Source organism: Anser brachyrhynchus (genome assembly GCF_964034855.1).
Source record: "Anser brachyrhynchus genome assembly, chromosome: 3".
NCBI classification, from domain to species: domain Eukaryota; kingdom Metazoa; phylum Chordata; class Aves; order Anseriformes; family Anatidae; genus Anser; species Anser brachyrhynchus.
This window is the reverse complement of record NC_137696.1, coordinates 4,429,364-4,443,273: the sequence shown is the minus strand read 5'-3', so window position 1 is coordinate 4,443,273 and position 13,910 is coordinate 4,429,364. Positions and strand designations below refer to the sequence as shown.

The window sequence follows — 13,910 nt, the reverse complement described above, 5'->3', positions numbered from 1 at the left end:
CTTATATGAGCATTCTCTTGGAATATCTTTTTCAATTCACTTATTTTGGCCATTCATGCACTATTTTGATTTCAGACATACTAGTTAAATCTTGACACCATCCACCATGTATTTACATGCTCAGTTAATTCTCCAGTCTTCTACATATGTAACTACATGCCATGTTATTTTACCAGTCCATTGTATCTAATGTCTAACACGGCTATATTTCTGTTTCATATAAAACTTTCTGTTGATTCTGTACCTTTCTTTTAGTTTAATTTTCAAGTTAAAATCCATAGACAGAAACTAATCATCAGACAAACTCATCGTCATAACTGTTTGCATGTCCAGCCTAGACCAATAATGCCCAGACCATTTGGACTAATTTTAACCTAACATAGCCAACATTTAGTGAAATACAGTGAGATATTTCTCTGTTTTCAATCTGCTCTGCACATAGCAAAATGTTCAATTTGAAATGTTTGGATTCTCCAAGTGAGAGTATCATGACTTCATTTCGAACATTCCAAATATTGGAGTGGAGAATTAGGCCAACTTGTGGACCATATTAAGTTTGTTGTTTGTTTGTTTTAAAAAAAAATAGTAGTTCAAGGTAATTAAATATATTTGCTGATTGGAGTTGTGACATAGGAACATGTGGTTGTTATAACCCTCTGTTTACTAATGAATCATTTTTTACTTTGTAATGGGAATGACTTGGGTTCCTTAGCAGAGATTTTTTCCTAGCAACATAACCCTGTGCATGTTTTCAAACCAGGATTTTGTGCCACTTTATCAAGATTTTGAGAACTTTTACACCAGAAACCTCTATATGAGAATACGTGATAACTGGAATCGTCCAATTTGCAGTGTCCCAGGGCCGCAGTTTGACCTCATGGAACGTGTTACAGATGATTACAACTGGACATTTAGGTGAGTCAGTTTACACTCTGCAGGTGTCAGCTTCTTAAGAATTAATCCTGATACATCTGCAAAGCACAGAAAGGTGCATCTAGCCCATAATACCTAAATCCTAGATATATCCGTTGGTGCTTTTTTTTTTTCAAAATCAACACAGTTCTGACTATCTGTCCCTTTTCTTCTGAATATTGTTTGGCAATGCAATGTGGAAGGCACTGAACTCTATCAGAAGTGAGATTTGTTTGACTATGTCAGCACAAGTAAAACAGCTTATGCTTCATTTATAACAGATCTTTAGTCAGAATATTGCAACTAAGTTTGTTGTATCCCTTGGTTAGGATTTAAATAATAATTTCTTGCATTGCATAAGTGCTCCTTCTAACTTGCATAGTGAGTCTCTGGCAGTGAGTTTTAAGCAGTTTACAACTTGAAGATTTCAGTATATCACAACTGTTATTGAGTTAAATGATATGAAAATTTAACATATAGACAATTTGTAGGTTGGCTACACTAACAATGATTTTTTTGGTTTGGTTGGTTGGGTTTTGGTCCATGAAATTGCCATTTCACCTGGCAAAAAAGGGAAAGGCTGGAAAAACTTGTAGGATGTTAATGATATAAGGATTGTCAATTCCAAATATGAACCTGACAGTGGAACAAAATTTGGGATTTTTTTTCTTTTTGTTTAGTGAGCGTGGGAGGGTTGCAGCATTCTTTAAAATTTGCTTTGATTTATAGGTTCACAGGAAGAACTATCAAGAATGTAATCAATATGGGTTCTTATAACTACCTCGGCTTTGCAGAAACAGAACCTAATGCTTTGAAAACTGTAACCAAAGAGTTACAAAAGTATGGAACAGGAATCTGCAGTACCAGACAAGAAATGGGTGAGTAAACAGCTAAATGGCCATTAAAGTTTCTGTAACTGTATGATTTTTTGTACAGGTATCTTGAAGGAACTGGAAACTTAGAGAATTTTAATCATATCAACAAGTACTTGTTTGACTATTAACAGTGATATTTTATTAATTATCATGTAAGGATTTTTTTTCAAAGGAGAAAGTATTACTCTTAAATATTACTCTAAAAATATTACTATTTTTTAGAAAAGTAAAAATTTCCAGTGTGCATGTAAGGAAGAGAGTCCGGAAGGTTTCATCTCACTTTTTTGAGTTGATATGTCCTTTAAGAAATAAATGTGTTTTCACTTTCTAGGCTGCATGTGGTGTTATCTTCAATCCTATATTTTTATACAAATCCTTTTACCAAACCATTATTAAATGTGGATATGGTTATGCATTTCTAATAGTGCAATCAGCCTGCATTTCAGAGAAAGCAATTTCCATCCACGAAACTCAGGAGGAGGTTTCCCTTTAGGCTTTAACTTTCTTGGGAGCTGTCAAAAGAGAACGGTAGGCTTCACAGCATGGAGAAGTCCTTTATAGACTTATAGACTTTTTTTATCCAACAACCTGATTTTTTTTTTGCATTTTGTATCTCTCGATGCAAATTTTTTTCCTTCCAAAATCTCATGAAAAACAAAAACTTTCTCATTTCTTTCTTTTATTTTGTCTCATTTCCAGACCAAAAAAAAAAAAAAAACAAAACAAAACAAAACAAAAACTTGTCATTACTTATCTTGTCATCATGGTTTGATTTTCAGTAATAAAATTGTCATTGACAACACACTAGGAGGGTTTAGAGATTGACCCTACTTTCTTTTTGTAGGTGACCCATGTGGTGACTGCAATATATTGTTTAACCTGAATTGCATGCATGCTTGAAAGTTGTCACCACTACTAGTCATCTAAGGTATTCAAGGAACATTTCTCTGTGTCTTTTTGCCTTGAATTCTATTTTGTCTGAGAATGTTTTCGGTTGTTTTCAGTACTTCAAAGAATATGTCTGGTGTTTGTCGTTCTTTATCTTTTGCTTTTGGAATTCTTTGATTTGGAAGACTTGCAATGACTTTTAGCTTATCCTTAAAAAAAAAAAAAATCTGTCTTCAAATATTAAGTCATAGAATCATTTCTGTTGAAAAAGACCTTTAAGATCATCAAGCCCAACCATCCACCTAACGCTTCAAGTCCACTGCTAAACTATGTCCCTGTGCACCACACCTATGTGTCTTTTAGATTTTACTGCTTATCTCCATCTAGTCTGTTTCAACAGCCACAGTGTGCAGATTTCTAGGACTTTATCTGAATTCCTGTTCAATAATCCTGAAGTGAATTTTAGGGAGCAGATGCGATGAGAGGATTTATCAAAATAGAGAAGCATTGTGTTAAGACCTGGCTTAAGTCACATGGAGGAGCAGTCATAGCATTTTCTCCCAGGCAGCTAGTAGAGGTCCTGTGCTTCTGTGGTCAGTGGAGAGACCAAAGTGCTGTGCAGAGCAGTTCTGCACAGTGGTTACTTCAGTGGCCCTGGCTCTGCTGGAACCTATCTCCAATAAATTTATAAAACAACTTAAGGAAAATAGCTGCTTGTTACCAGTGTGGATACCCTCTTTCTTTTCCCCACGTGTGCTGCTTCTTCATATTCAAGCAGATTTGAAAAGTTCTGTCTAAATTTCTTCCTTTGCTTGTTTTATAATATATGCATACTCTTAGAAGAAAGGGAAGGGTTTGCTCTCTGAAAGGTTTCTTCTTTAATTACGTGCCATCTTCATCTTAGTAAAATAGAACAGAATGATTTTGTTCTTGGGCAGATAACATTTCAAAACGTTAACTTGGCCACGCAAAAATAACTGAAGTGAGGTATGAATACAGTCAGCTGTAGGAGCCTGTAGACTGTAAATTGACTATCCTAATTCAAGGAAGCACTTAAACATATTAGTAATTTCAACCTAATTGGCTTTAAATGTGCTGTTCTGCTTATGTGCATTTAAGGGTCTGGCATGCTCAGGGCTTTACCAAGATCTCTTTCAAAGCAGTGATAGGTTTCTTTTTATAAGAAGGATCATTCTGCTACTTTGAGAAGATTACAGAGAGAGGGGAAAATAAAAAATTAAAAAAAAAAAGAAAAGAAAAGAAACACAATGATTGAGTGATGTTTGAAAGAATACATGATGATAAAACTGTCCTCTGTGGTCTAAACTCCCCCTTTCCTAACTGTGCAGATTGTGGAATGTTGTCACATCAGAATGTTGTTGCAGGCAGTTTGCTCTCAGAATAAGTTAATATGAAAGTTTTAACATATCATTTTTATATTTACAAAACACTATTTTATTAAGGAAATGTAGTGAATGTAAAACAGTTACTGTCTCGGAAAAGTAACTTCAGACTGTGTCTAAACATAGTTCAGAAATTAACTTCAGTGAGAACTGTGAAGCCCTGCTCATGTTTTCTCTAAAATAATTTTCTCTAAAATAATAATCCATACGCCAATTGAACAGACATTCCTGGTTAAGTACAAAAGCATAGGAACCTGATAAAAACAGATCTGACCTTCTAAATTTGCTCTCCATGAGAAGATTCTAGGCTTTTTGCACCATTTTTAATCCTGTGTTCTTTTTTAATTATACTAATAATAAATCACTTTCTTAACATAACAGTGTAATTTAAGACACATTCCTGAGGCTTTTGTGGGACTTGCAATCTGAAAGAAAAATATTTTTTTTCTTTTTTTTTTAGCCCAAGCAAACTGTCGTCCCTTAGGAACAAGATCTTAGGCTTATAAGTAGTAGTTCTGTGAAAGCATTAGCTGCTTGTTTGGTCAGAAAACAAACAAAATACTAGAAATAATTAGGAAGTGAACAGAAAGTTAACCATAGAATCTCCATATGCTACTATATAAAAGCATAGTTTGCTGTCATCTTAAGTACTTTGCGCAATTTTGGTCAAAAAGATTCAGCAGAACTGGAACGTGCCAGAAAAGGGCAAAAAGTATCATCAAAGGTCTCAAACAGTTTCTGGGTAAAGAACTACTGAGCTAACTGTCTTCAGCTGTCAGAAATGCCAGGCATTAGGCTTGGAAAGAGCCCGGGGGGAAATTACAGAAGTCTTCAAACTGATGTGTGACATGGAAGAGTGGACAGACTTGGCTGTCGATTCTCTTGCACTACAAGACTTACAGGACTTTGTATGAAGTTGGTAGGAGATTTCTATCTAAATACAGGAGGCAGCTCTTCAACCAGGAGTCTTGCAGACCTGAGGAACTCATTGCAAATAAGGTTTTAGATGCCAAAACTTAACACTTCGTTGAATTCCAGGAGACACAGGCTATGTACAGAGCAGCACCATTGATAGCTACAAAAAATACCAGAACTCTTATCTGATTAAGGATATCCTTTTGCTGAGATTAGTTAGAAGCTGGGATGCTATTTTTATGTATATATGTGTGTATGTATATGCTTTTCCTGCTTTCGTTCTTCACCAGACATTGATACAAGATGACTGTCAGATGAAAAGTAATGGGCTAAGGGGACCTTTCATGTGGCACAGTGCATCTAATACTAGTTGCTTAGCACTATTTTATGTAATTAGTTTAGTATTATTGCTAATGTGCGTATGACTATTGTTGTACAATCATTAACACTGGACCTGTGGACTAGCAAATCATGATACAAATTTGACTTGAATCAGGAATGTGCACATATTCAGATTTCTATAAAGTTAGACATTATGATAAGGGTAGGGTATAAGGAACCAAGGAAACTGTGTTCATAAGGTTAGTAACCCGTCTGTCTTCAGCTTTTCTGAGGACACAAAGGTTAAAAAGAAATTAAGGGAGGAGACTTGAGAAACCAACAAGAAAGTGGGGCACATATACTTGGAGCATGTCTTCTTAGAGCAGTAGCTTGAGTGAATGTGTGAAAGTGGCTATCTGCGGATGGCAAAAGATTCTAGCATCATGGTCTGCTTAGAGGTGAAAGACTTTTTTGTTCTGCAGGGCATATGTGATGGAATTAGTCCCTGAAGGATTTTAAGGGTGAAAATCTAAGTATAAGTGGAATTCTTTAGGAATGTTCAGAGGAGGTGGAGATGTAGAATGAGGACCTTCTTGGTCAGAGGGACAGGCTGGGAGGAATGATAAAAGCATTTGTGTACAATGGTAAGAGCGTTCTGAGGGCATCTGGGAATGGCAAGGTTAAACTTACTGAAGCCAGAGGAAAAGATGTTGCATTAACTGTCTGAGGTGTCAAGGGAGGATACAAGAGAGACCTGCACCCACCATACCTGACAAAACTGACCATGGGCGTAATTTAAATTAAAATAGCTTTTTGCCAGCAGCAGTCTCTTACAGGTGCAGAAAAAGTCCATTTTTCATTTGACTAGCTTTTTTAGCATTTGACTAGGGAATCAATTTGGACAGGAAAAAGTAGGAAGTTCTGTTTTCCACTGTTACAGGAGTAAAAATTGGATCTGAGGCAATAATTTTTGAATGCTGAAGGATCTAAGTAACTAAAAACCACCTACTCAAGTAACTGGAGTACTCAGAACATTTAATTTCATGGAAATAATTTCAAGCAAACTAACAAAAAACTGTTTTATTTGTTTTAATCTTCTCAGAAATGTTATTTTTAGCATAATAAAAACACTAACAAATAGGTATCCAAATAAGTTAGAAATAGCATGTATTCCCTCTATATGGTGAAAAGAATGACAGCTTGAATGTAAAGTCTTTTCCTTCCTTGCAAATCAATGCATTTTAATGGCTAGAGTGGGAGTTGGCCACTGCTGGAGACAGGCTCACAAGCCTTTTGTCTGAGCACATCCTGTCATTCTTATGTTTATGGTCAGACTTTTCGATGGAATGTAACTTCAAATTAAGGGGAAATTATACAAATGTCTGCAAAATGATTATTTAAAGCTGTTTCTCGCTTGCTGATTGCAGATGAGAATAAAATCGGTAATTTAAAACTTTTTTTTTTTTTAATAAAGCAGATTATTGTGCCTTAACCACTCCCAGGCTTATTGCCAGGGCTGTGACAGGGCTGTCACGTGAGCAGCTAGTAGTTCTAGTGCTCTATTTATCTAACTCACCATGATTCCTTATGGAGATGATATACATGAGTAACAGGAGCAAATGTATCATTAGTGCTATTTAAGCAGCCAAGCAGGATTACTGCCTTTTTGAAATCCTTCTCCTGTGATTAAGTCTTGGACCAAAAGACAAGACGGAGCCTGCACAGAACATTTGCAGGATGATTCATTCTGGAGGGCATGGTTAGGAGCTTACCTTTAAATGCCGACCTTGCACTTGGTTGTATGGTTTTTTGTTTGTTTGACGATTTTTGATATTTGATTATCCAATTTCTAAAAAGCAGATCAGAAAGCCTGTGCCAACATTTAAATTACAAAGGTAGCTTCATCCCCTTCACATCCTTCCGTTAGGTTTTAAGGCCTAATAGGAATTTCTAGTAGCAAATTCAAGAAGGTATAAATAGTTGTTTTTTCTTTTATACCATTTCATAGCTTTAATAAAAGCAAGGGCCCGTTTTAAACTCAGTACTGAACACACAGAGAAATAAATGGTTCATTTTTCAGTTAGGAGGAAATGATAAGGAACTAAAGTTCCTATAGTTCAGAGTTTCCAGCTAGAAACTTAAGGAAAAAATGCGGTCATATTAAATGAGAATTAGTGTGTATGTATATTTCATAATCTCAGCTTTCTGGTAGGACAGAGTATAGATTAGGAAACAGTTAACAAGGAATTTTCCTTCTTTGTCATCTGCTACCATCATTTTCCTTTTTTTGCCTAGCCTCCCATAAATAACTGATGCAACTTACAATCAAAGGGCCAGGTTTGCTTCTGGTATTTCACCACTGCACAAGAATGCTTTGTAAAGCATGATTAAGCTCCAAACGGTCTGATTTCCAGCAGGTAGAACTGAAGGCATCAGGAGTAAATAAGGGTTGTGTGGTCTGTTTTAAACCTAAAAGATCTCCAATATATAGTGTTATCTATGTATGTACAGATATTTATACAATTAAGGTGCTGCTGTCCATTCTCTGGCACTAGACAGGTCGGACTTCAGCTGCGTTTTTATAAAGGTAGACAAAATCCAAGAAAATGAGAAGATCCAAACTAAACTAGAAGTTTTGTTAAAATCAATCTCTTTTCTGAGAATAAGTAAGTAACACGGGTAAATTATTGGATCTGTGACACCTGTGTTATCTTTTTGGTATGGAAGCCCCATGAGCAAAATTAAGAATATGTGAACACTTTCCTTTATTTCAAATGCTTCCTCAAACCCCACTTCTTTAGGGGCTCTTTCATACACACGCAGTCGTAAATGAGGCATTTGCATAACACTGCTATGTGCTCCTCTGCCTCTCATCACTGCGTATCATCCAACAAGTTTAGGCTTTGCTCCTCTAGTGGGCTCTGTGTGACAGTGATGCCATCTGGATCATCCAGTTTTGTAGAGTTATGTGAAAAAGTAATACACTTACTACATCTTCTTTCTTCATCTTCCAGTAATAACTTATTTAATCTTCCTTTGTAAAAATGTGTATGTTTCAGTAATTTTTTTTTTTTTTTATCTCTGACAAATACCTTACCAGAATGAGTTTGTGACCTGAAGTTTCTAGTGTGGCAGGGACGTTTCGGTGTCTTATTTTGTTCCCCATGCAGCTAAAGGTACCTCTGACAAACCATCATTTTCATAGAGTAATGGTTCTTATTCTCATTGACAAGTCATATCAGGATTCCCAGTTGCTGTTCATATGTGGAATTGACTTTTATGGGAATCTGTTCTTTTTCTTTCAGTGGCTTCCTGTTTTTATCAGTGTACTCAGCTAGCTTTTGTTTATCTTGAAGCAAACAGACATTTTCCTTTATTCCTTGGGTTTCAGAAATCAAAATGAGAAATTGTATTAAAAGATACTGCTGCCAATATTCGCAGTTTAACCAGTACATGTCATTGGTGTGTAAGAACCTGAAAAACTTTATTGGGCAGAGTGAACAGTGGTATTACCCGCCACATTCAAGCTGAAGGAAGTGTCAAAGCTCAATAATAAAATATGTGGACTGGGGGAAGTGAATTTTCAAGCTTTTTGTATCCACTAGACTGACCGTGACTTTCAGTCCAAGAGCGTGGGTAAGACTATGAAAACCTGCCCCAGCAGAGTATGGTTTGTGTTCCCTGTCCCCAAAATGCAGTGGCAAGTTAAGGGAAGGAACTAGGTCACCAGCATTTGAAAAGGAGGGGATTTACTTTGAAAAGGGTGGGAATCTGCAGAGGCAGCTAATATTGTGAAAGTTCCCACTTTTGTTAAGATCTTTGATTTTACTTTCCATAACATCTATATAATCTTGAAACAAAACACCTGCTGTCCTCTATTGCATATAATTGTTCACGAGGGAGGAATAACTTTCAAAAGAAACTAATTTGTCTCTTAAAGGTGCAGGTAGGTTTCTCTTTTTATTTTTTACCCTAAATCTTTCACAGTAGGATGATGTATATTTAGTTATATCCCATTTCTTGGGTCAAACCAAGCTGTAGTCAATGTAAAAATAAAAAATCAGAGCAAGTAGAGTATGGGGAAAAATTTCTAATGTCTGTATTTATGTATAGGACAAGTATAGAAGGTATCCATTTACACAGTGTACCTGTGTATTAATAACGATATACCTAGTATACCAATTTGCATTCACTAGGTCATGATGCTGGTCTGAATCCAGCACAATAGAAAACGTTTTCATGGTTCTGATACCTGAGTTGGTACTGATAAGGTTGTGTTTAATGAAGACCACTGTAATTACTGTCTTTCTTATGTAGCTTGAGACATAGCAGCTTGTGTCTGTGGGAAGTTCCTTCAAATCAGATTCGCATCAGTCTGGTAGTGCTGCTTGTGCTTTTTGGGGTTGTTTCTGTGACCAACTGGGAGTGCTAGTGGACAAGTCCTGTTCCAATAAAGCACATCTATTCTCTCATTTTTCCCCCAGTGGAAATGGTTGTGATATAATTGTTGCAGTTTACATGGTGCCCAAGGAGTGACCTGTGATGGAGAAATCTTCTGATGTGATTAAATAATTGCATAACTCATTAAATAAATACCCCTTTTACTCTAAAACTGGGAAAATGCACTCTGGTATGCTTTTTCAGATCTGTTCTTCCCAATGTATATGGCTATCACTAACCTGCCTCTGTCAGTATGGGTATTTATCATATTGCTCCTCCAACACCTCACCTTACCCACCTACCACCTACAGTATTCCCATTCTGATTAAAGTAATTCAAACCTAGGGCTGATTTTGCAAATCCTTGTCATTCAGGTTTTGGTGTTGCTAAACCAACCTCTATTGATTCCAATTTGTAGTCCAGGATTTGTAGACAATAGTGATATATGGTATCATCTGTGTTCAATGTGTTAAGGTTAGTAGATAATAAGTAGGAATAGGTCACTTTCAGAATGTCTGATTCTTCCGCATCACGCAATCATTAAAAATGGGTCAAAAGTGTGCTGTTCCTTTCTGGTTCATCTAATAGATGTTTGACTAGAATAATTTGTAGTGAGTCAGGCACTCCTCATTTGTAAAAACAGAAAACATGTTGCAACCCCAAAAAGCAATTTAACTCCACCCCAGTAGTTTCAGATTTACCCCTGGTAGAGTCAGGGACAGTTTTCTCATGCTTTAAAATGACTGCCTTGCAAAGCATGCACTGCTTGTTTCTCATGCTTTCACAAACCTACTTCTGATTCAGTATGTCAACACAGTGTGGTTGGCTCCAAAACTTTCTTTTCAAACCTCATCTTCCCTTCGTCTGTCCATAGCCATCCAGTGACAAAATAGCATCTGCAAGGAGCACTAGTGCAGTTGGAGGGAAAAAATAAAACACAGAGCTAACTAGAAATATACCCTGAGACCTACTGGGCTTACAAGTCAAGGCATAGAGCCTCCCACACACGTGGTTGTGACCTGTCCAGCAGACAGCTCAATTCTGAAACTGTTTTTGTGTTTTGTGGAGCTCAGCTACTAAGCACTGGCTGTTTGCAGGGCTGGCACATATCCATGCACATTCTGGGATCTACAAATACAAAAAGTAGCCATCCTTGAGGAGCTTCATGCACAGTCGAGCTTCATGCACAGTCAGCTCACGTTTACTGGAGGTTCTAGATATTTAATGAGGAAAAACTAACAAAACCACTACTTTTCAGCTGCAACGGCTGAGTTAGTACTGCTGCTGCCATTTTGGTTTTGTTGTTTTTACTGAGCTTCCCTCCATGAGATAAAGGTAAGATCATCTTCCTAACTTGACATTCTTGTCAAGGCACTCAGACAAGCTTCTGCTTTCCTCCATTCTTCTGCCCTTTGGCCATCACAGTAAACACAGATTTCTTATTCTCATTAATTGTAATTCATTTTACCTATATTATTGTGACATTGATTTGTGCATCTCAAGTGAGGTGAGATGTTCACTTCCTCAATATTTTCTTCTGTTCCCTGTTTATTCATAGGAGAAATGCTGTCAGAATCCACAGGCCACTCTTTTCTTTCCCGTGTATCACCCTGTAAGAATTCCTCTTGCCTTGCTACCTGCAATGCACAGCCAGCCAAAGACTAGAGAGTTGGCAAGCTGAGATGATTCATTACTGTTCAAAGTTAGTTGTTATCTTAATCTCTTTAACACTGCTCCCCTGTTTGTTCCCCTTTGTATTTTGTTGTCCTCCTTTGTGAGTTGGTGGGGAAAGATACTGCTTTTGTTGGACAGCTGGAGCACATTTTTGATTCAGAGCCTCCAGGCAGTAATATTAGATAAGTAACACGCAATAAAGAAGGCTCTCCAGTTGTTGCCTTGGCATTTGTTTGACTGATGAGAGGGAAGAAAGAAGAATGGCTATCACTTATGAAGAGTGACATGGCTTCTACCTTTCAGAGTACAAAAAGACGGAGAAAGCTTTCATTTGTCTATCCATATAACATCATCATTAAAAATTTTGTATACATACAGGCACACAAGAAAAAAATGGAAGAATTTAGTTGTAATTTTCTGCTTTCTCATCCAAAAAACACTCAAGCATGTTCAAGTTGTTTGTCCTACGCTTCCTGTAAAAAGGAGGAGGGCTTTTTCCTCACTGAGGGAGGAGTAGGGAGAGGAAGCAGAAAATGACTCTTCAGGATAAACTACATCAAAAGTTGTTGCTGTGGGAAATGGAAGCTTTTTTTTCCCCCAAAGCAACTGCTTTCCTACCTTAACAGCAACAATATTTTTAGCACTAGTAATAGCTTGTTTGCATCCTTGCTTTTTCTTGTTTTATTCCACATGCACCAGATATAAATGGAAAAACTTAATTAGAACTAAAAAAAAAAAAAAGGTTAATGACAGTCTTCTCGACTGTTCTTTTGTATGTTTTATGTCCTTAGAATTAAAAACTTTCAGTCTAATGAGATTTAAGCTTCTTTGTATATTTCTGCAGGTACCTTAGACAAGCATGTAGAACTAGAGAAACTCGTGGCCAAGTTCCTTGGTGTAGATGATGCTATGGTGTTTGGCATGGGATTTGCAACAAATTCAATGAATATTCCAGCCCTTGTTGGGAAGGTGAGTACTTCCTGAAGGAACACATGGAACTGTTGTTTATTAATTGTTTTAACAGCAGTATTCTGGGCAAGCATTAAGCGGAAAGGCTTGACTGAGAGAAAAAAAGCATGATATTGGGAACCCCTGGGTCATAATACTGATGACTTTGTGGCTTGAAATGTGCTCCTTTGTCATATTTTCTAGCTCTGGGTGTTCCTATCACACACATCTAGCATCTGGTTAGAGACCCACTTTGTTATCCAGATTCTCTTAACCAAGTTACCTCTTCCTAAAAAGTGAGCACGTTGCCTCCCATGTCTCAGGTGTTGTTGGATGAACTATTTGGGACTGTTTTTTTTTTTTTTTTTTTTTACTTACTTGCACATAAATTGAGCAGGAATAATTGTCCAGATGCCTATGGTGAAAGATGGTGATTAGGATAATTTTTTACAAACCTTTCAGAAAAGACATAGAACAGTGTTCAGCATTCCTGATTAATGGATCTCTGGCCAGCCCCTGCAAAGAAAGCTGGCTGTGAATGCAAGTCAAAAGTTGAGGCAACGTGGCAAAAGTTGGGTTCTTATTTGATGTTGAAGGAACCTCATCTTTAATTTGGAGTACCTAACACAAAGGCATGAAAATTTATCATCCCATCCCTCACAACTCCTGACATAACAAGCTGATATACTGTGCCATTAGCTGGGAAAGTTGGTATCACCTCTTCAGGTCAGACAAATGTGAAACAGTATTTCCCTCTTGGTGGAGATGGAATGAACTCACTGTGTAGTGTATGATCAAGATTTCTTCTAAAGCACCAGGCAAGAGGTGAAGTCACTTTTTCACTCGTTATTGAAGAAGAATCCAGCTTTCACAATAGACTTCTAAAATACATATGTACAAAGATGGGGCGGGGGGGATGTTTCTGCTGCCCAGGACTTGAACTTCAGTCTGCAATGTTGCTGGAAGAGTTGTCCAGTAATTTCATAGGAAACAGATAAGGACTAATAGAGGTAAACTTATGATATTGTAGACATACATAACAGCATAAAATAACTTTCCATCACTTAGCTCTGAAATGATTTTCCCTCACTTAGCTGGCCTCATGTGGAGACTCAGGACTTTTTTGGAGGTGGGATATTTAGATACAAGTGGCATAAAGATATTGCTATATGTATTATGTAGAATATAAATATAGTATATATTAATATTATATATCATTATGAAGTGTTATGTGTTGCAAGTATTATGTAATTACCATGTGTATGGGAGATTTATTCTTAAATTTCCCCTATAATTAGCCTAGCAGCTAGTATTTTCTTGTCAAGATGCACATACCTAACTCTTACTGCTGATGCTGTATACTAGTATTTAGGCAGATCTGTGTACATATCTCTCATCCAAGGCATAATCTGTGTTTCCAAAACAAGTATTTGCCTAATGTTGTATTGTCTTTTGACTGGGTAATGAAACAAAACAATACAAGATGTACAATAGAAAGGAGAACTAAATTAGGGTTCCAGCTTGAATTTCAGCT

At 36.9% G+C, this 13,910-nt stretch overlaps 1 protein-coding gene across 10 annotated transcripts in view; it reads left to right on the top strand.

Moving 5' to 3' along the window:
* The window catches only part of SPTLC3 (serine palmitoyltransferase long chain base subunit 3), a 175,073-nt gene that overhangs the window by 122,408 nt on the left and 38,755 nt on the right, over positions 1–13,910 (top strand). For all 10 annotated transcript variants that reach the window (XM_080588398.1, XM_080588394.1, XM_080588395.1 and 7 more), the window contains 3 exons: positions 761–915; positions 1,642–1,790; positions 12,273–12,397. In XM_080588398.1, the coding sequence (XP_080444524.1) occupies positions 761–915; positions 1,642–1,790; positions 12,273–12,397 (429 nt within the window). The remainder of the gene's footprint in view (positions 1–760; positions 916–1,641; positions 1,791–12,272; positions 12,398–13,910) is intronic.